This window comes from Apostichopus japonicus, chromosome 5 (genome assembly GCF_037975245.1).
Source record: "Apostichopus japonicus isolate 1M-3 chromosome 5, ASM3797524v1, whole genome shotgun sequence".
NCBI lineage: Eukaryota > Metazoa > Echinodermata > Holothuroidea > Aspidochirotida > Stichopodidae > Apostichopus > Apostichopus japonicus.
Window position 1 is genome coordinate 16,967,407 of NC_092565.1, and position 23,100 is coordinate 16,990,506.

Consider the following 23,100-nt stretch of genomic DNA (forward strand, 5'->3'; position numbering starts at 1 on the left):
AAGAGAGTCTCGCTCATCAGCTCGAACAGTGCGCCAAGCCATCGCGCCACTGTATGGACTGAGATATTAGGCCGATTAACTAATACTTACAGCTCCCCATGTAGGCACGAGCTGTAAAAGATCGGCAAAAGACGTACGTCACCGGGGTTCGAACCACCGATGCAAAAGAGAGTCTCGCTCATCAGCTCGTACAGTGCGCCAACCCATCGCGCCACTGTATGGACTGAGATATTAGGCCGATTGACTAATACTTACAGCTCCCCATGTAGGCACGAGCTGTAAAAGATCGGCAAAAGACGTACGTCACCGGGGTTCGAACCACCGATGCAAAAGAGAGTCTCGCTCATCAGCTCGTACAGTGCGCCAAGCCATCGCGCCACTGTATGGACTGAGATATTAGGCCGATTAACTAATACATACAGCTCCCCATGTAGGCACGAGCTGTAAAAGATCGGCAAAAGACGTACGTCACCGGGGTTCGAACCACCGATGCAAAAGAGAGTCTCGCTCATCAGCTCGTACAGTGCGCCATGCCATCGCGCCACTGTATGGACTGAGACATTAGGCCGATTAACTAATACTTACAGCTCCCCATGTAGGCACGAGCTGTAAAAGATCGGCAAAAGACGTACGTCACCGGGGTTCGAACCACCGATGCAAAAGAGAGTCTCGCTCATCAGCTCGTACAGTGCGGCATGCCATCGCGCCACTGTATGGACTGAGACATTAGGCCGATTAACTAATACTTACAGCTCCCCATGTAGGCACGAGCTGTAAAAGATCGGCAAAAGACGTACGTCACCGGGGTTCGAACCACCGATGCAAAAGAGAGTCTCGCTCATCAGCTCGTACAGTGCGCCATGCCATCGCGCCACTGTATGGACTGAGATATTAGGCCGATTAACTAATACTTACAGCTCCCCATGTAGGCACGAGCTGTAAAAGATCGGCAAAAGACGTACGTCACCGGGGTTCGAACCACCGATGCAAAAGAGAGTCTCGCTCATCAGCTCGTACAGTGCGCCATGCCATCGCGCCACTGTATGGACTGAGACATTAGGCCGATTAACTAATACTTACAGCTCCCCATGTAGGCACGAGCTGTGAAAGATCGGCAAAAGACGTACGTCACCGGGGTTCGAACCACCGATGCAAAAGAGAGTCTCGCTCATCAGCTCGAACAGTGCGCCAAGCCATCGCGCCACTGTATGGACTGAGATATTAGGCCGATTAACTAATACTTACAGCTCCCCATGTAGGCACGAGCTGTAAAAGATCGGCAAAAGACGTACGTCACCGGGGTTCGAACCACCGATGCAAAAGAGAGTTTCGCTCATCAGCTCGTACAGTGCGCCAAGCCATCGCGCCACCGTATGGACTGAGATATTTGGCCGATTAACTAATACTTACAGCTCCCCATGTAGGCACGAGCTGTAAAAGATCGGCAAAAGACGTCATCACCGGGGTTCGATCCACGGATGCAAAAGAGAGTCATCTTACAGCTCCCCGTGTAGGCACGAGCTGTAAAAGATCGGCAAAAGACGTACGTCACCGGGGTTCGAACCACCGATGCAAAAGAGAGTCTCGCTCATCAGCTCGTACAGTGCGCCAAGCCATCGCGCCACTGTATGGACTGAGATATTAGGCCGATTAACTAATACTTACAGCTCCCCATGTAGGCACGAGCTGTAAAAGATCGGCAAAAGACGTACGTCACCGGGGTTCGAACCACCGATGCAAAAGAGAGTCTCGCTCATCAGCTCGTACAGTGCGCCAAGCCATCGCGCCACTGTATGGACTGAGATATTAGGCCGATTAACTAATACTTACAGCTCCCCATGTAGGCACGAGCTGTAAAAGATCGGCAAAAGACGTACGTCACCGGGGTTCGAACCACCGATGCAAAAGAGAGTCTCGCTCATCAGCTCGTACAGTGCGCCAAGCCATCGCGCCACTGTATGGACTGAGATATTAGGCCGATTAACTAATACATACAGCTCCCCATGTAGGCACGAGCTGTAAAAGATCGGCAAAAGACGTACGTCACCGGGGTTCGAACCACCGATGCAAAAGAGAGTCTCGCTCATCAGCTCGTACAGTGCGCCAAGCCATCGCGCCACTGTATGGACTGAGATATTAGGCCGATTAACTAATACTTACAGCTCCCCATGTAGGCACGAGCTGTAAAAGATCGGCAAAAGACGTACGTCACCGGGGTTCGAACCACCGATGCAAAAGAGAGTCTCGCTCATCAGCTCGTACAGTGCGCCAAGCCATCGCGCCACTGTATGGACTGAGATATTAGGCCGATTAACTAATACTTACAGCTCCCCATGTAGGCACGAGCTGTAAAAGATCGGCAAAAGACGTACGTCACCGGGGTTCGAACCACCGATGCAAAAGAGAGTCTCGCTCATCAGCTCGTACAGTGCGCCAAGCCATCGCGCCACTGTATGGACTGAGATATTAGGCCGATTGACTAATACTTACAGCTCCCCATGTAGGCACGAGCTGTAAAAGATCGGCAAAAGACGTACGTCACCGGGGTTCGAACCACCGATGCAAAAGAGAGTCTCGCTCATCAGCTCGTACAGTGCGCCAAGCCATCGCGCCACTGTATGGACTGAGATATTAGGCCGATTAACTAATACTTACAGCTCCCCATGTAGGCACGAGCTGTAAAAGATCGGCAAAAGACGTACGTCACCGGGGTTCGAACCACCGATGCAAAAGAGAGTCTCGCTCATCAGCTCGTACAGTGCGCCAAGCCATCGCGCCACTGTATGGACTGAGATATTAGGCCGATTAACTAATACTTACAGCTCCCCATGTAGGCACGAGCTGTAATAGATCGGCAAAAGACGTACGTCACCGGGGTTCGAACCACCGATGCAAAAGAGAGTCTCGCTCATCAGCTCGTACAGTGCGCCAAGCCATCGCGCCACTGTATGGACTGAGATACTAGGCCGATTGACTAATACTTACAGCTCCCCATGTAGGCACGAGTTGTAAAAGATCGGCAAAAGACGTACGTCACCGGGGTTCGAACCACCGATGCAAAAGAGAGTCTCGCTCATCAGCTCGTACAGTGCGCCAAGCCATCGCGCCACTGTATGGAGTGAGATATTAGGCCGATTGACTAATACTTACAGCTCCCCATGTAGGCACGAGCTGTAAAAGATCGGCAAAAGACGTACGTCACCGGGGTTCGAACCACCGATGCAAAAGAGAGTCTCGCTCATCAGCTCGTACAGTGCGCCAAGCCATCGCGTCACTGTATGGACCAGTGGCGGAGAAACAGGGGGGTTGGGGGTTTTTAACACCCCCACTTTTTGAAGAGGGGGGTTGGCCCACACAATCAACCCCCCCCCTAGTTTTTGCCAGTAATGTTCTGTTATAGCCTCCATGTTATGTGCTCCAAATGGCATAATAAATCAAATTATTAAATTTGAAATTGTTAAAGTCATTTCAACCTTTTACCTGGTAGGCTACATCAACAATTAACGACTAAAAACCAAGTTAGAATTGACCCACACATTATTTCTAGTCCCTTTCCCCCACCTTGCGAATTGGAACTTGTAGCTCATAGCGCTAACTTCACCCCACAACAGACATACACAAAATAACGTTTTGTTGCTGTTGAATAGCTTTGGAACTGTATACACTTGCCAACTTCAACGAGGTGAAGGAAGGAAAAGAAAAAGAAGAAAGAGAGAAAAGGATGGAGTAGAAAATACGGCAAGAAAACGGGAAGAGAAAGAGGAACAGTGACAAAATTATTCGAATTTGTAAAGCAAACAGCAGATATCACATCATATCAGTGAGCATGAAAATGGCGTTCCACGATAAACAGCCTCCAAACCATGGGCGCAGATCCTCGTGAGGACAGCGGGACGCGTCCCCACCAACTTTTTCAGTAGTGGGGACATGATATACCGTGTCCCCACCAATTTGTCTTGACCAATAGCTGCATTTCAAGTTCCACTGTATTGAACTTTGGTGCAGTTTGATCCAGCATTGTGCAAATGACATGCAGCAGTTCTCTTTTTATTGTATTTCATCCACAGTTGTTAAATATAGGACGGAAATCGCATTTGCGGCAGTCTATATTTGTTTTCTGGGAGAGGACCCCAGACCCATCGTATAACAAAAGTCTACTTGGATTATTTGTCCCCTGATTTTCTTTCTGCAGACGCCCATGTATTTCTCCAAACTAAATTTCTAAGCCATGAGATCTATAACTTAAGGAGGTTTAGGAGCATCATTAGGTCTGGGAAGTGTTATTTCCGGCGATCTGGGAGGTATATTTGCTCAAAAAAATCTTACGCTACGCGCGAACCCATGGTCGCGCTCCGCTTAGATAGTGTCATAGACACGCGTCCCCATTATTATCCAAGACTGATCTGCGCCCATGCTCAAAACTGTCGATGTGTGAGGTGTTCGGTTTCGGAAATATCTGGTATATTTTTATTTCCTTTAACAAAATTTTTTAGTAGCCGTCTGAATTTTCGAAATTCCCTAACCAACATTCTTCATCATACTCGTGCAATTTTGACCCGTCTGTTAGGGTTTGAAGGAGGTTTTTCTATATCGGTTGTCCATAGATGATACTTTGTGCAACATTATGGGTATGTTTTGAAGTGAATTTATTCACGAGAATTATGAATTTTCAAATTCTGAACAGTGGGGCTGACGGATATTGTGGGCCGCGATGAAGAATCACCTACAAAAGCAATGATCCACAGGATATGTGATGAAGTCGAACATGATGTGTGACTGGTGACAATCTTCAAAAAGGTTATAGATGAGAAAAAAAGTATTTGGAAAAAACTTGGTTCTCAGGCAAAAGTGTACATATGGTTGGTCAGTTTCAAGCCCGAGAAGTGCCATTTCCGGTGATCTGGGGGTACCAAAACCAGAAATTTGCTTGTACGCTGCGCGCCAACCAATGGTGGCGCTCCGCTTAGATAGTAATACGCGCCCCCCCCCCCCCGGGTTAGAAAATCCTGCCTACGCCCCTGGTTAAATGCAGCTTTTCAAGGCCTGGGCAGTGCCATTTACTGCGATCTGGGAGGCAATATTTGCCAAAAAATTCTTGTGCACTTCGCGCCAACTTATGGTGGCCCTCCACTTAGATAGTGAGCCAGCAGTTATGACTTTTTATTTCATCAATGGCCTGCAACCCCCCCACTTCTGACAAGAAATCTCCGCCACTGGTATGGACTGGGATGTTAGGCCGATTAACTAATACTTACAGCTCCCCATGTAGGCACGAGCTGTAAAAGATCGGCAAAAGACGTCATCACCGGGGTTCGAACCACCGATGCAAAAGAGAGTCTCGCTCATTTCATTTCATTTTTTTGTTTTTTTACAGAAGTACAAAGCGGAGGGAAGTCTTCCATAACGCTTAAAAAGCTTATCACAGTGGAAGACTCCCTAAAGAAAAAAATTAATTAATAAATTTGATTTGATTTGATTTATTTATTTGTTTTTCACGTGTAAATTTACAGTGTGAAGGAAGTTTTCCAAAAAGCGTACAACAGCTTAACAAAGTAGAAGACTCCCTGTATTAAGGAAAGAAGAAATAAATACAAATTGAATGTTTGTTACATAATGTACAGAAGCCGTTGAAGTAAATAACTCATTTACATAATTTAATATGATGATATCAATTCTTCTTTTAAACATTTTTTAAATGAATTCTTTGTAGCCTTAGATTTAACGATATTGCTTAATGAGTTCCATAACTTAGTTGCACGGTTGCGAAAGCTGCGTGTACCTAACTTCGTATGATAGAAGTTGCAATGAGCATTTTGTCTATTTCGGGTATTATAATTGTATAATTCTACATTAATTGTATAGAAATTATGAAAGAAACCCGGAAGTAGCCCATGCCATGCTTTACACGTAAATACAGCAAGTTGTAGCCTTATAATATCATTTAATTTCAGCAGGTTTTGACCTTTAAACAATGGACTAGTATGCTGACGAAATGCAGAATGTGTTATGTTACGTATTGCGCCTTTTTGTAGTTTATTGAGACGGTCAAGACAAGTTATGTTAGCACCAGACCAAATAATAGAACAGTAGGACAGATGAGGTAGAATGAGCGTATTATAAATCATTCTTAGAATGTGTGTCGGTAGGAAATGTTTTATTATAGCGAGTATACCAATGTTCCTTGCGACCTTAGAACAGATTGCTGAAATATGTTGTTGCCATTTTTTGGGGGCCATAAATTCTCCAAAATACCATAAATTTTTGGTAAAAATTAAAAAAACTTTCTGTTAGCTTGTTTGTTTTGTACTAGTCTACCGTCAACATTTCGCGAGGCTAGTGCAAGGGCTAGTGTATAACCATTGATGTCTTGTTTTACCTCCATGGTGAAACTAACTGTTTGACTGTCGGTTATAGGTATATACTTTAGTATCATTAAATGCAACGTGCAAAGCTGTAACCCCTTATGAACTGGCATGCAACTACCAGCAAGTCAGCTCCTACGGGAGATGAAAACGCCTTGAAATGCTACATGTGCATTTCATCTCACACCGAAGAGCAAATTCGCAAATGCACTGTCATAGCACATGGTAGAGAAACTTTTGATTTCGTCGTAAAATGGCACTCCTTGAGCGGTGAGCAACATCAAATAGCAACCTATTTGTTGCCAAGAGTTGCAATGTTGTTCTAATTTCACGATGTTTTTACATAACTATTGAATAGCATATTGTAATGTTATGTAAGTGGTTGTATGGTTGATCAACTTCGAACTATAATCATACGACATAGGCCAGCCTCCTAGGCTAAATAATTTTTATCATTAATGGTTACAAACAAGTTTTGAAATGCAAAAGAAGCCATCTCTGAAGTTATCCAAGCGTAATAAACAGTGGTCTTGCCTGGCAATGCAATTTGTGTACACAAGAGTGATAAGCATCAAGCTTTACAGCTGGAAGTGCGAACTCCAGTATCAACTTTCTGCCACAGAAGTTGATACCAGAAGTTGTGGCCCAAATCAGCGACGTAGCCATGAATTTGAAGGGGGGGGGGAAGCACTATTTTTGCGATTGATATGGTGGAGGTGTCCCCCTCCCCTTTGAGATATTTTTGAACAATTGAAGGTCCTTAGATGCGATCTGGTGCAATGTTTTGCCAGTTTCATCATTATCATATATGATATCATATTATCAGCAGATTTTATTTCCTGTTTGAATTCTTTTACATGTTCTTTTACATAATATATCAGAAAGACAAACATAGTGCTCCAATAGGATGATTCTTGTTTATTGTCCATTGTCTGGACTTATAAACATTTGGCAAACTTAACTGATGGACAATATAAACTTTCATATTTTGTAAGACAGCCAGATGTGCACAATGTTTTCCAGGGGGCACATATCTCCCTGGCCCCTCTTTGCTTCGCCACTGTGTTCAACTCCTGAACGCTACGTTGGTGTATTATATCCAAACGTCTAATGTTCTATTTCTGAGAATAAAACACGGGATATTCCGCAATAGAACATTAGGCGTTCAGAATTTGAACCCTTGGCGCTCAGAAATTGAACACTATAGGCGTCCGAAGTTGAAGGCGTTGAAATACGGTAAGGTGTTCAAGCGTCCAGGCGTTCCAAAATGAAGCAATAACTTAGTGTTCGAATAAGCGTCCGGGCGTTTAAAAAATAGAGAAATGTGTTCAGAATCTTAACACTAGCGTTCAAAATATGAATTGAACACCAAGACGCGTACATGTTACATTTAACGCCTGAATTTGCAGTTAATAAGTCCGCACTATTGCTACTTTCCTGACGATTTGAGGCTCGGAAAGGCATAAAACGCCGTTTTGGGATTTTCTTCTAGGATCTGAATTGCTTACATGGGCGTCAATCCGGGGGGGGGGGACGGGGAACAAGTCCCCACCACATTTCGATGGATGGGGGAAACAATATCAAATGACCCCCACACATTTGGAAAAAGAGTAGTGTCGTGGCTCTATTTGGTTACGGCTTACACATCTTAGGATTCATATCCTCGAATATCACTCAATGTTGCTGAATGGAGAATTCCACCCAAATCTCGTGAGATGGTACCCTGAGCTCTCCAATAATCTTAAGCTTAGTCTGCCTTTCTTTCGAGGCCAGATCCATTCGTCGTCGGTTGAAGGGTATAAACAAATATTCAAGTCGATGAATCCAGCGGCACGGGCTATGTTTGGTGAAGTCGAAGATCTCTTGCGGTTGCTCCTCGTCTCCTCCGTCAATTCGACGGAAGCCGAGAGATCTTTTAGTGCTCTGAGGCGTTTGAAGACAAGGCTTCGGAGTTCCATGACTCTACAGAGACTGAACCATGTGATCGTGTTCCATATTCACCGCGCAGGGACGTCGCTAGAAGGGGTGTGGGGGTGTCTCACCCCCTAAACTTGGTAAAACTGACGCTAGTTAGAAAATTGGAGTGCGACAGTTGGAATTTACGACTGTTGCACTCCAGTTTATCTATTCATTTATCGCTGGGATTGTGCATGACCTAACATTTTTTTTAAATTTCGGTCAAAATTGACCTGTTATATTTACTACCAAAAAAAATGCCTAATAGAACTACCGTCATAGGCGTAGGAGCCCAATTTGATTTGTGGGGGGAGTGGGGTTGTAAAGACTTGCCCGAAAACTATAACCAAAATCTTTCGCGCGCTACGCGCGCATTCCACATGATAATGTGCATATCATATATGCATGCATCGGTTTTTACATCGCATGCAAATAGCATACAATCATTTTCCGTCTTATTACCCTTCCGTATTGGTGAGAATTGTTGGGTAATATAATAGTATCAGTTTAACCACTGAAAAACGTATTGCAAATTATCTTTCTTTCAGTAGGTGCCCAAAAGCTATCAGCATATTGCCCGAATTTCACAAAAATATTTGGTTGGGGTGGGGGGCCAATAAGTTTGTGAAATAAGTGCCAGTGGGTACAAATGTATCGCAACATGTTCGTAACAGAAGTGCAGTCGCGAAAGATTGGGTTTTCTGACTGACACTGACCGTATCGTTGACGAGTAGCGCCAGGGTGGGGGGTACAAAGCAGCAGTCGGAATTTTCTGGCTTCAATACCGATTTTCAGCCACTACACCCCCCCCCCCCCAATCATCAGGCCTTAGCTACGTCCATGGGTACATGGTGGTTACATCGTACGCTCCGACCAGAATTCACCCGATAACCAGATGCAGATCCACCTAGCAACCGAGGTAACTTGCTTGAGGACTCCAACGAACAACCACTGATTTATTTTCATGCCTTCATCACTTTAGCCACCACTCACATGGGACCTTTTCTAAGTTTGACGATACATGCGCATGTGTGAGGTCCTGAAAACATAATAAAAGTGATTTGTCTTGCTATCCTTGTTTTCAAATTTCATATAAATGTATTCTCGTAGACCTAGCAACCTGGTTTAACATGCTGGCGTTTGACGACTTTTGGCCAAATTTGCGCTAAGCTCGCTATACGAACTCGGATCTGGGCTGTGCCTTATTAGTTAGTTATTTAAATTATTAAAAATGGCGTATGAGGAAATGCACCATTTTGTGGTATGACTTCCAAGACGGAAAGTCGAGAAACTCACATGCAGTAGCGGCGGATAGCTTCCTTCGCCTATATGTCCAGGGAAATTTTGGGACATCGTTCCTATAGACCAGGGGTGGTCAATCTGCGGGCCACATGCGGCCCGCCAGTGATTTTTTTGCAGCCCGTGAGATGTCTCAAGAAAAGAAAAAAATCAATCTATTTAGCATCATCACCAAAAACGAGCTAGCTGCTTAGAATTTATCTACACTAATGATGCTGTCAGTTAGGCCTATTATCCCCATTAACTATCAACTGGACTGCATTGACATTATGGTTTATGAATACAGATTAAGTACACACACCTATTGCTTGAACGTCCTCGGAATCAAAGGTTTGAAATCAACAGCAGGTCGTTGGTTAGGTGCGGCCCTGTCAATCTTTCACTCCTAAAATCTGGCCCATTCATTCAAAAGGTTGCCCACCCCTGCAATAGGCCTATATCTGAGGCCAGTGGCGTCGTGCCCAATTGGGGCACAGGCCCCCCATTTTTTTTTGTCAAAGGTATCATAAAATTTTGTCATAATTTAAAAAAAGGTGTTTTCGAAATCGAAAAGTAGACTAAATATTCAATTGCTCTTTGATGGTCGTTGCGGATTTTCCACACACCTCAAAGACGACATATCGGGATTAGTAATGCCATTACCTTTGAATATGTTTGTCCTAAGCTCGCGTTTGATACAGTCTCAATTGTAACCTGGAAAATAATCACTTCGTTATCGCGCGTTTCACCTAAGGTTTCGCTACTTTCGCTTTTTCTGCCGGCATGTTTTCAAACGGCATATCTTTTTATTCACCCAGTCACCACTTCTCACGGCCATGGGCGGCGATCATGGATCAGCCAACACAAAAATGTTTTCATTTCTTAAATTTTGGGCGCTTCTGGGAGACGAGGAATTGGTAAACTGAGGAATAAATGGCGATCACTTCCTTCGAGAATATTTCCCAAAGTAAAAAATTGCTGGAAATTTTTATCAATTTTAGGGGTGTTGCTTACTGACAGAATACACGGGAAGTGCCGTTTCCTGCAATCTGAGGGGGCTGCCAGAAGAAAATTTTTCTTGTACACTGCGCGCCAACCGATGGTGGCGCTCCGCTCAGATAGTACCTACGGCCGGAATACTCGAATAGATCACGTCCCCCCCCACGTTTCAAATCGGATTGACGCCCCTGGGTTGGGACATATATGCTAGAACTCTCCGCGTCGGGTAGATTGCGCCATGTCCCGACTTCGTAGCATATTGCGTTATTAAGTTATGGCCAGCAGAAATATGTCATAAATCGAAACTTTAAAAATGAATAATGACTCAAAACGGAACGAGATACGTTGAAACGGATTGCACCATTGTGTTTTTCTTAGGGGGGTGTAGGGTATAATTTTGCCGACTAAACTTGAGCTGTGTGCCGACATATCGGTCAACGAGCGGAGCGCGAACAGAGCGCGAAGCGCGACTTCTAACAACGTAGAGTGCATGGTCCAGTCCTATCACCACTGGTGGAGGGGTTTTTTTGGAGGGGGAAGGGTGCCAGAAAATGTGCGTCACACGAAAAAGAGACTCTTTATGCATTAGATTATCTTTTTGCATCATCTCATGACCATCCTTAACGAAAAACCTTTCATAATTTCCATCTGTAAATCTGAGAAAATTTTCAACATGATACCCTTGAGAAAAGCACTTTTGAAAACATGCAAGAGAGAAAAAAAAAACGCCAGTATTTTTAGGTGCAGGGCAGAGATGGTCTTATGGTATTGCAGAAGTATTCAAGACTATGCATGAAATAAAGACAGATTTCCCCATCAAAAAATTCTGCCAAATTGTTCCTTAAAATTGATGAAACAAAATAAATCAATCAATCAATCAATCAAAATTGAGAAAGCAGTTTTTCAAGTACAGCGTTCATAACAGTGTTCTCCATTTTATCTCTTGCTATTTCAAGGAAAAAAATAAATGCGTATTACAGTGCTTCAATATTTACACACGTGGTGATACAAAACAAAAGAAGTTGAAAAGCTTACATATATATACAGTTTATAGATATACATATATGTATATATATATATATATATATATATATATATGTATATATATATATATATACATATATATATATATATATATATATATATATATATATATATATCTATATATATATCCGGGAGGCCCATAATATCGGGTAATGGCACAGCGACTGAAAAAATTTCCAAATTCGTGATCTCCTCATCCAACCTCTCGTTTCGGCCCTACCGTCCTATGTGCAGGACACTACGGATTTCATCCGGAAAATTGGGGAAATAAAAAATCTTCCCTTATCTTCTCTGTTAGTTACCTTGGATGTGTCTTCGTTATACACAAACATCCCTAAAGAAGAGGGCATTTCGGCCTGCACAAAAGCATTCAAACCGAAACGTGGCAAAACCCATACGAAGAAAGAATTGGCCGAATTAATGCAACTTATCTTGACCAACAATAATCTGGTACTTGGCAACAAACACTACCTCCAAATTCATGGCACTGCAATGGGTACCAAAATGGCACCGTCTTTTGCCAACATCTTTATGGGAAACCTTGAGAAAGAATTTTTATCTCGACAAAACTTGCAACCACACACGTGGTTACGTTACATTGACGATATCTTTATGATATGGACCCATGGTGAGGCAAATCTAAAACTTTTCATTGATGACATAAACTTGTTTCATCCCACTATCAAATTCACTGCTGATTTTTCTGGACATGGCGTTCACTTTATGGACACCACCGTGACCCTACAAAATGGTTCACTCAAAACAGACTTGTTCAATAAACCCACGAACAAGCACAACTATACCTCTTACCAAGCAGTCAGTGGCGGCGCCAGGAAGTTTTAGTTGGGGAGGCTAAGGGGGGGCTGAGCCAATTTTTTGGGTGGCTTACAAGATTGAGTGATCGCCGTCCTGAGGGAGGGGTATAAGGGGAGGGGGTGCCCCCCTCCCCTTTTGAAATTTTTCCCAATCCTGGAAAGGCCTACATGCAAAATGGTGGCATTTAGCGAGGCTTTTGTCACCTGAAAATTTCTCAAAAAATATGCATTTTTTTGTAACTTTAGTCAAATTAGAATGGAAGATACCAATTCACAGTTTTCGTATCACTAAAATAATTGAGAAACAACTCATCAACACCTGGCGGATAATTAAGCTGGATTCTGAATTGTTTTTATCAGTCACCAAAACAAGGCTTCCTGCACCACAACTGAGTCACTGACTATTATCATGTGAAAAATTCATCAACATTTCCATTGACCATTGTAGCACTGCGTTATGGCTGACAAAATTTGGGTAGGCTATATTGTTTCAATGAGGTTTTTTTTTGTGTGCCTATTTCAGTTGGGGGGCTAATGGGGGGGCTGACTACTTCAGTGGGGGGTTGCGCATTCGACACATTTGCTCCTCTGAAGTCGATTTTGATTCACGCACTAAAGAACTGTCACAACACCTCCTAAACAGAGAGTATTTTCGGGGTACTATTGAAAATGCCATCAAAAGGGCTAAAAGCAAACCCCGTACCGAAACATTGAGGTACAAAACTTGTCAAACCAGTTCCAAAAGGGTACCATTGGTTACTGAATTCCACCCAGGTCTCCCACCACTGGCTAATATCATTCAGAAGAATTTTCACTTACTTCAAGGCACCGAACGCCTGAAATCAGTTTTCCCAGAATTACCTGTCATCGCTTTTAAAAGACCCAGCAACCTACGGGATAGTTCGGGCATCCTTTCAGGATGACACCCCATTAAGGGAAAGCAAAACAGAAACTACAGGATCATCGCCCTGTACACAAAATTGCAAAACGTGCTTACTTGTCAATTCGACCGGGGCCTTTCAGAGCAACCAAACCAAACGCACGTTCCAAATTCGGCACAAAATTAACTGCCTATCCAAAAATGTTGTTTTCCTCATCTACTGCAATATTTGTAACTTACAATACATTGGAGAGTCAAAAAACACTCTTAGAATGAGAATGACACAACATAGGTCGGCGATCAAAACAACAAAAGATCTACCAACCTGTTGCAAATCACTTTAATTTCCAAAATCATTCAATTGAGAATTTGCATGTTATTGCCATTGACCAGAACGATTCTTGGACAGATAAATCTAACTAAGGAAAGTGAAAGAAAATTTCTGGGAACTAAACCTAAAGACCACGGCACCATTCGGTTTAAACATCAGAAACGATTTGCCGTCCCAGATAAACCAAAACAATTCCTTTACAATTACGACGGAATCGGATTAAAATAATCCGACGCGGATTAAAATAATCCGAATTTCTAAAACTTCTGCTCAATTCAGCAGAAATCAGTAAGTCTCTTTGCCTTTACAACCATGCTGACATCTTCTCTATAAAACAGTTTCAATTCCTGCTACTCCTTGTCACTTTCGGTGATCATGCACTGAAGAAGAGCTAGTTTTGCTCGAAAGCTCTGCAAAAACCAAACATTGTCTGCTTTACTTCCAATCACTTACCTAATTCAATTATTGTATCTCACTAGAGATCCAGCCTTTCTCTAAATGCAGCATAGTTGTTTAACAGTTTTTCTGTTATTCCTATATATATATATATATATATATATATATATGTGTGTATATATATATATACATATTTATATGTTTATATATAAATCTCTGTGTATATTGTTACAGGCCCCTAAGTAATCTCAATAATTTGTATGATTTTTGCAACAATTAGTTGTATTATAAATCAATATCATAGAATATTATAAATTAATCTAAGAATCATAGTATAGAACTGCCTGGTGTGTGTGCATATCTGGTGTGTGCAGAATATTTGGAAAAGTTGAGAAGCTTCTAGAAGAGTTAGAACATTTGAGAACAATGTAGAACATCTCAACAGTACACATTGGAACAAGCTAGAACATTGGAGTGCCGCCAAGGGGACATCCCATGTGCTATTTTTAGAACACTGGGTGAGGATTTCCTGGAAAGGTGAAGTGACCTTTTGGGTTGGTTGAACTGAGCTGGAGCTACTGTAAGATGCTTCTAGAATGGATGGACATTTCAAGATCTTTCTGGACTTGTGAAAAGGCTATATAAGCACCTGATAATTTGAGATCGAGAGTTTTTAACCATCTTGGCTCCGGGAGTTTAATAACCTCTCGCTCAAGTAAATCCTACAATTCCAGTGTGAGTAAATACTCACTTAGTTTGACAGTAAAGTTATAGCTGTCGTTTTATTAGTGGATTTGCTACAAGTTTACCGGCTTCGAAGTCGCCCATCGTTGTGTAGCCGTCTTCGGTTCTGTGCCAGTCAGCACTACTTATTGTGGCCTCTGAGTTACCCAAGGACAGGAATCCAAGGATAAACAAGCTGCAAGCACAACTTGGACATTCATTAGTAGTCGACCTCCGAAGTGGAAGTCATCAAGTTGGGAGCTGGATTTCTTCAATATTGGACATTCGTCCGTCTACAAGTTTCGCTGGAATATTCGCCAGGACTTTTTGTCACTGAGCTCGCGTCGCGGCACACACCAGGTCGTGAGTAAATTATAGTATAACTTATTAAATCTGTTTTAGTGTAAACTGCTTAGATATTGATAAATGATCTTTGTTTGATTTTAATTACCTTGAACACACAATTAAATAAATACTTATTGTTATATTTAAAGTTAAATTTTACAGTGTGCTGTTTAGTCATTTGAGTTGTGAACCCAAGGGGAGGTGTATTCTGGCCTTGATCGAGTTGATCGTAACAGAATTGGGGGCCTATCCGGGAAAGTAAACTGTAAAAATTGAAGTTAATTGTTTTCAACATTATCTGTTTGTGTGTTTACATTGATATTTGTGCTGCATATTGTTGTTTGTAATTTAACTAGTTGTTCACTATGGCATTTGTTGCAGAAGATTTTGTTCAAGATGTATCTTGGGAGGTTTTTGATGAGCTCAAGAAGCCAGATTTAATGGCATTGGCCGTGTTTTTGGAAATTGAAGTAAAGCATGCTATGCGTAAACAAGTCATCAAAAATACACTCATTGACCGTTTGGTTGCAGACGATTTGTTAGATGAGAAATGCCTGGAAAACAAAGTAGAAATTCTGGATACTTCAGATTCTGCATTAAAATTAAAACAATTAGAGATTCAGAAAGAAGTTGAAATGACCAAATTAAAAATTGAGGAACAAGAAAGAAAGGAAAAACTAGATTTGGAAAAGATACTCAAACAGCAAGAGTTAGATGCAAGGCTTCAGATGGAAGAAAAAGAAAGACAGGATAGATTACAAATGGAGGAACGAATTAAATTAAAAGAAATAGAAGCCAAAGTACAAATGGAAAAAGATAAATTAGAAAAACAAGGCTCATCAAACTTCTCAGACAAATTTGATGCCACAAAGAATATTAGGTTAGTGCCAAAATTTCAAGAAACTGAAGTGGATAAATATTTCTTACACTTTGAGAAGATTGCCGAAAGTTTGAAATGGCCTAAAGAATCTTGGACATTGTTGCTCCAGTCAGTGTTCATCGGGAAAGCTAGAGAAATTTATTCTTCCCTATCAATTGAACAATGTCATAATTATGATGTGGTTAAGAAAGCAGTTCTTAAGGCCTATGAGTTGGTGCCCGAAGCTTACCGGCAAAAGTTCCGAAGTGCAAAGAAAGAAACCAACCAAACTCATGTTGAGTTTGCAAGAGTACAAGAACAAATGTTAGATAGGTGGCTTAGCTCTAAAAATGTGAACAATGAATACAAACAACTTAGGCAATTGGTTTTGGTTGAGCAATTCAAGAGTTGTATCCATGCTGACATCAGGACTCACTTAGATGAGCGTGACATAAATAATTTAGAAGATGCAGCAACAATGGCAGATGATTACGCCCTCACGCATAAGTTGAGTACCAATAATACAGGTGGGCATAATAAGTTTAGTCAGTATCACAAGAATAATTATAATAAGCCTAACCAAAATAAATCGTCCCAAAATCAAAATAGCACTAAAGAAGGAAATAAACAGTCAGGTCCCTCAAATCAGGGAAGTAAAGGTCCTTCTAGTGAAAAACCAACCAAGTCATGGGATGGTTTTAAGAAGTCAGTGACTTGTGACTACTGCAAAGAACCAGGCCACACTAAGTCCAAGTGTTGGAAGTTAATGGGAAAGCAGTTGGCTCTACAGCAGCAATCTGCACCCACAGGTTGTGCTGTGGCCATGAGATCTCAAGTTAGTTTTCAGGCTGTTAAACAGAAAGATGTTGAGTCTGAGAAAATTAGGGAAGACTTTGAACCATTTGTTTTGGAGGGTTCTGTATCACTTGAAAGTGATAAAGTTGATCCAAAGCCTATAAAGATCATGCGTGACACTTGTTGTGCACAGTCAATGATTTTGGAGGGGTCATTGCCCTTTAGTGAAGTAAGTGCAACAGGTGAAAATGTCTTGATTCAGGGCATTGGTATGGATATTATTAGTGTCCCTCTTCACAAGATGAATTTAAAGTCTGATTTGGTCTCAGGTACAGTCATAGTTGGAGTGAGGCCTGAACTCCCAGTCAAAGGTGTTTCTATGTTGTTAGGTAATGATTTGGCTGGTGGAAAAGTACTTCCTCAACCAATTGTTACCCGTGAACCCTGCACGGAGGCTGGTAATGATGACGAAAGTAGTGTCGTCTTTCCAGCTTGTGCAGTAACAAGAAGTATGACTCAGAAAGCAATGCTTGAAGCAAATAGTAAGGATAAAGGGGATGACTTGGTCCCTAATCTAGATTTAGAGGGGACATTCATGACAGAGTTGGATGAACCAGGTCATCTTCTCTCTTCAGGAGAGAAAAGCTCTCCAAAACATAGCCAAGACTTCAAGCCCATGCTTAATGGGGACAGTGATACTGATCCCTTGAGTCACAATAAGTTAGTCATAGAACAGGAAAATGACCCTGAACTTAAGGACCTTGGTCAAAAGGCATTGACCCTACAGGAAGCTGAAGAAGTTCCTGTCTGTTTTTACAAACGGAATGGTGTTCTGATGAGGAAATGGAGACCACCTGATGCTCCAGCAACTGATGAATGGCAAGTCATTCATCAGATTGTAGTTCCCAAAGTATATCACAGGGAGGTCATCAGCATTGCCCATGATAGTCCCATGGCAGGACATCTAGGAATTAGGAAGACACATGATAGGATCTTGAATCATTTTTGGTGGCCTACACTTAGGAAGGATGTTTCTGAGTATTGTAGATCTTGTCACACTTGTCAAGTAGTGGGCAAGCCTAATCAGAAAGTCCCTGCGGCTCCTTTAAAGCCTATACCGGCGTTTGATGAACCATTTAGTCTGGTTATAGTTGATTGTGTAGGACCTCTCCCTAAGACTAAGTCAGGTAATCAATATCTGTTGACTATCATGTGTGCCTCTACCAGGTTCCCAGAAGCTATACCCTTGAGAAATATTAAGGCTAAGACAATTGTGAAGGCTCTAACCAAGTTTTTCACTCTTGTAGGACTTCCAAAGTCGATACAGTCAGATCAAGGGTCAAATTTCACGTCAGGCTTATTTCAGGAAGTCATGTATGAGTTAGGAATAGAACAATACACCTCTAGTGCATACCATCCGGAGTCCCAAGGAGCTTTAGAGAGATTCCATCAGACTCTAAAGAATATGATTAAGACTTACTGTTTCGATTTTGAAAAGGATTGGGATGACGGTGTTCACCTATTATTGTTTTCTGCAAGAGAAGCAGTTCAGGAAACATTAGGTTTCAGTCCCTTTGAGTTAGTGTTTGGGCGTACAGTTCGAGGTCCCTTAAAGCTTCTGAAAGAAAAATGGCTGAATGATGAAATTGATACAAACCTTTTGGATTATGTTTCCAAATTCAAGTATAGGCTCAATAGAGCAAATGAAATTGCTAGGGATAATCTAAAAGAGGCCCAAAGCAAAATGAAAAGGTGGTATGATAAGGATGCCAAAAGTAGAGTATTTAGTCCAGGAGACAAAGTACTGGTCTTGTTTCCAATACCTGGACACCCACTGCGGGCAAGATACCATGGGCCTTATACAGTAGAGTCAAAAGTGGGTGAAGTTGACTACATTGTCAAGACGCCAGATAGGCGCAAAAGTAGGCAATTGTGCCATATAAACATGCTCAAAGAGTATGTTGATAGAAATGATGATGGCAGTGTGAAACCAGTGTGCTCTATAGGTCCTAGTAATGATAGTAGTCATGACGACACTCCAGAAATGGAAGTTGATCAAAATGACAATAGTGATGATAGGCAGCATGAATATCCTATGAAGTTGCAAAACTCTAACGTGCTTGCAAAGTTGAATGAAAAATTAGGCCATCTTTCAGGAAATGTGCAGTGTGAATTGAAGCAATTAATTCACGAGAGGGAAGATATTTTTCCCGATGTTCCTAGTAGGACTAATGCTGCTGGTCATGACGTTGTTGTGGGTGACCATGAACCAATCAAACAGCACCCCTACAGAGTAAACCCACTGAAGAGAGCACATCTCAATAAAGAAATTGAGTATATGTTAAAAAATAACATAATAGAACCTAGCAAAAGTGAATGGAGTTCCCCATGTATTCTGGTTCCAAAACCAGATGGTTCCTTTAGATTTGTGACAGACTTTAGAAAAGTCAATCAGTGCTCGAAAACGGATTCGTATCCGATTCCGCGTATAGACGATTGCATTGATAAAATTGGCAATGCAAAATTTGTTAGCAAGTTTGACCTTTTGAAGGGGTATTGGCAAGTCCCCCTCACTGATCGCGCCAAAGAAATTTAGGCCTTTTGCACCCCAGATGCCCTTTATCAGTATCGGGTTATGCCGTTTGGTATGAAAAATGCACCGGCAACCTTTCAGAGAATGGTCAATTGTATTGTGGCTGACATTGAAGGCTGTGAAGCCTATGTAGATGATTTGATTGTCTACAGCCAAACTTGGAACAACACATAGGGCAACTCCGTCACTTGTTTAAGAAATTGTCACAAGCCAAACTAACAGTTAATTTGGTTAAAAGTGAATTTTGTCAAGGCAATGTTGTTTGTTTGGGTCATGTAGTAGGCCAAGGCAAGGTCAAGCCTATCAAGGCTAAGGTTGAAGCAATTGAGAAATTCCCCACACCAAAGACTAGGAAAGAGCTTCAGCGATTTCTAGGTATGGCTGGATATTACAGGAGGGTCTGTCAGAATTTTTCTGATGTGGCCAGTCCACTGACAAATTTGTTGGCAAAGAATGTCAAATATGTTTGGTCAGAGGAAACCGAAAATGGTTTCAACAAAATCAAAGCCATACTGATTAGTGAACCAGTTCTGATAGCACCAGACTTTCAGAAACAATTCAAGTTGGCCATAGATGCCAGTGACATAGGGTGTGGTGGAGTTCTAATGCAAGTTGGTGAAGATGGAATAGATCACCCTATTTCATACTTCTCCAAAAAGTTTGACAAGCACCAAAGAAATTACTCCACTATTGAAAAGGAGTGCCTTGCTCTCATTTTGGCATTGGAGCATTTTGATGTATATTTGGGTACCACTGTGCACCCAGTGCTTGTCTTCACAGATCATAACCCCCTGACCTTCATCCACAGGATGAAAAACAAAAATCAGAGACTAGTAAGGTGGAGTTTGACCTTGCAGGAATACAACCTGGACATCAGGCATATCAAAGGCAAAGATAATGTGATGGCTGATGCCTTGTCCAGAGTTGGATAGTTTATCATTAACAAGCAAAGAGTTTTAAAAGAAAAGGTGTCATTGTAAATAAATTCTGTATGTAAACCTTTAAGGTTATGAGTGCCTTAAATAGGCTTAAATGTTCATATGAGATTAAAATTTAAGAAAGTTTTCTTTCCAATCAAACTTTCTTTCTTTAAGGGGGAGGGTGTTACAGGCCCCTAAGTAATCTCAATAATTTGTATGATTTTTGCAACAATTAGTTGTATTATAAATCAATATCATAGAATATTATAAATTAATCTAAGAATCATAGTATAGAACTGCCTGGTGTGTGTGCATATCTGGTGTGTGCAGAATATTTGGAAAAGTTGAGAAGCTTCTAGAAGAGTTAGAACATTTGAGAACAATGTAGAACATCTCAACAGTACACATTGGAACAAGCTAGAACATTGGAGTGCCGCCAAGGGGACATCCCATGTGCTATTTTTAGAACACTGGGTGAGGATTTCCTGGAAAGGTGAAGTGACCTTTTGGGTTGGTTGAACTGAGCTGGAGCTACTGTAAGATGCTTCTAGAATGGATGGACATTTCAAGATCTTTCTGGACTTGTGAAAAGGCTATATAAGCACCTGATAATTTGAGATCGAGAGTTTTTAACCATCTTGGCTCCGGGAGTTTAATAACCTCTCGCTCAAGTAAATCCTACAATTCCAGTGTGAGTAAATACTCACTTAGTTTGACAGTAAAGTTATAGCTGTCGTTTTATTAGTGGATTTGCTACAAGTTTACCGGCTTCGAAGTCGCCCATCGTTGTGTAGCCGTCTTCGGTTCTGTGCCAGTCAGCACTACTTATTGTGGCCTCTGAGTTACCCAAGGACAGGAATCCAAGGATAAACAAGCTGCAAGCACAACTTGGACATTCATTAGTAGTCGACCTCCGAAGTGGAAGTCATCAAGTTGGGAGCTGGATTTCTTCAATATTGGACATTCGTCCGTCTACAAGTTTCGCTGGAATATTCGCCAGGACTTTTTGTCACTGAGCTCGCGTCGCGGCACACACCAGGTCGTGAGTAAATTATAGTATAACTTATTAAATCTGTTTTAGTGTAAACTGCTTAGATATTGATAAATGATCTTTGTTTGATTTTAATTACCTTGAACACACAATTAAATAAATACTTATTGTTATATTTAAAGTTAAATTTTACAGTGTGCTGTTTAGTCATTTGAGTTGTGAACCCAAGGGGAGGTGTATTCTGGCCTTGATCGAGTTGATCGTAACAATATATATATATACATATATATATGTATATATATATATATACATATATATATGTACATATATATATATATATATAAATATATATATATATATATATATATATATATATATACATATAGATAGGGAGTACTCTATTCGATTAAGCCCAAAAGGGTTTCTTAGTTGACTTCCTTTCACATTTTTTACTTGTTTGTACTTATATTGTCTTGTTCACCTTGTAATACTATGTGATGAAACAAATAATAATCATAATAAATATATCTTTTAAGAAGCTGCAACATCGGTGGCTCAAAAAGTTTGTGATCCTGAAAGTTCGAGACCAGCAGGACTGTCTGGTAGCTGGATCGAATCACTTTCCGATTCTTCTTCAACTTTACTCCTTTTTCTAATCCCTTTGGTGAGATGGTGGCTTTCATGTCCATAATGAGACTAGAGAAGGGATCTGAATCGGCTACAAGGGCTTGGGATTCCAATTTATTGTCTCTGTCTGATGTTTTGTCATCTTACCAAGTCTCTTCCAAATTTAAGTCTTCTGGAGGTCTCTTGGGGAGCTGTTCCATGGTGGACACCATACTGTAGGTGGTTCTGTCCATAAAAGAGTATGAAAGAAAATTACTAGATAGGAATACACAAGCCATTTAGACGAAAGTACTGTACTCTGCATAAAGTGTAGATCATGCATGTTACATTTGAAGACTCAAATTAGTCAACGATAGCCAATAATTTTAAGGGCGAAAACGGATTGCTTTGGGTGATGGGAGGGGGTGGGGGATTAACACTTTCTTGGTGGGAGGGGGTCAGAGCCACAGACAGAGATCTAAGAACATTTAATGATTTCCCTAACTTATGTTATGTCAGAAATGTCAATTATTTTTGTTTTCATTAATAACCCATCTACTAGTAAAATGTCTAGTATTGTTGTATGAACTACAGCAGTTACAGAATATTATTATAAAATGTAAAAAAAAAATGTTAACAAAAATGTTTTTGATTGCAATAGATTTACAACCTATAAAACAATCGAAAGACATGAAGGAAAAATTCATAAAAAAGATGATTTAGAAAAAAAGTTTAACAAACCTCAGTTAATTTGTTGTGAACAGTTGAAAAACAGCGCTATAAGGCCATGGCTGGATTTTTTATGCCACTTTTAATTTTTAAGGGAACGACCCATTAATTTGCTGAGGTTCATCAGTTTAGAGTGACAAGACTATTTAGTCTAATACCTTAACCATTTAGCTCAGTTCCTCAGATCCAACACAAAACCACAAAAAGAGATTTACCTGTCTCAAATAACATGTTTACAGTGGTAGTACAAATTTGTCAACTTTTGAATAGATGATATTTAATTTTCATTCAATGGGTGCAAGGGTGTTGTTGTTTTAATATCAAGTTACTAGGAACATGCTTTGGTTGACTGAGAATTTATGTAAAGCAATGGGTTAACAAAACTTAACATTAACATTAAAGCCCGTTCTAGAAGAGCTGATAACATCATCAAGTTGTTAGCCTTTATAGGAACATACCGGAGGTTTAGCATATTTTA

At 41.2% G+C, this 23,100-nt stretch overlaps 2 protein-coding genes across 22 annotated transcripts in view; one reads left to right on the plus strand and one right to left on the minus strand.

Annotated features, from left to right (window-relative positions):
• Window positions 1-15,494: 15,494 nt before the first annotated feature.
• On the plus strand, window positions 15,495-19,379 carry LOC139968171 (uncharacterized). The gene has a single exon (XM_071972566.1). The coding sequence runs from the start codon at window positions 15,495-15,497 to the stop codon at window positions 19,377-19,379; it is 3,885 nt and encodes a 1,294-aa protein (XP_071828667.1).
• A 2,266-nt stretch (window positions 19,380-21,645) lies between these two features.
• Window positions 21,646-23,100, minus strand: part of LOC139967869 (uncharacterized) — a 52,393-nt gene continuing 50,938 nt past the window's right edge. For 15 of the 21 annotated variants that reach the window (XR_011793169.1, XR_011793170.1, XR_011793167.1 and 12 more), the window contains one exon: window positions 21,651-22,139. Coding sequence is in view for 3 of the 21 variants with exons in the window: in XM_071972030.1 (XP_071828131.1) it covers window positions 22,053-22,139 (87 nt within the window). In the remaining 18 variants the exon portion in view is untranslated. Of the gene's footprint in view, window positions 22,140-23,100 lie in introns of all 21 variants that reach the window. The other 6 variants (XM_071972027.1, XM_071972029.1, XM_071972025.1 and 3 more) reach the window with 5 other exon arrangements.

Coding starts and splice junctions, on each gene's coding strand:
- LOC139968171 (XM_071972566.1), top strand. CDS start 15,495: ATGGCATTTGTTGCAGAAGATTTTGTTCAAGATGTATCTTGGGAGGTT.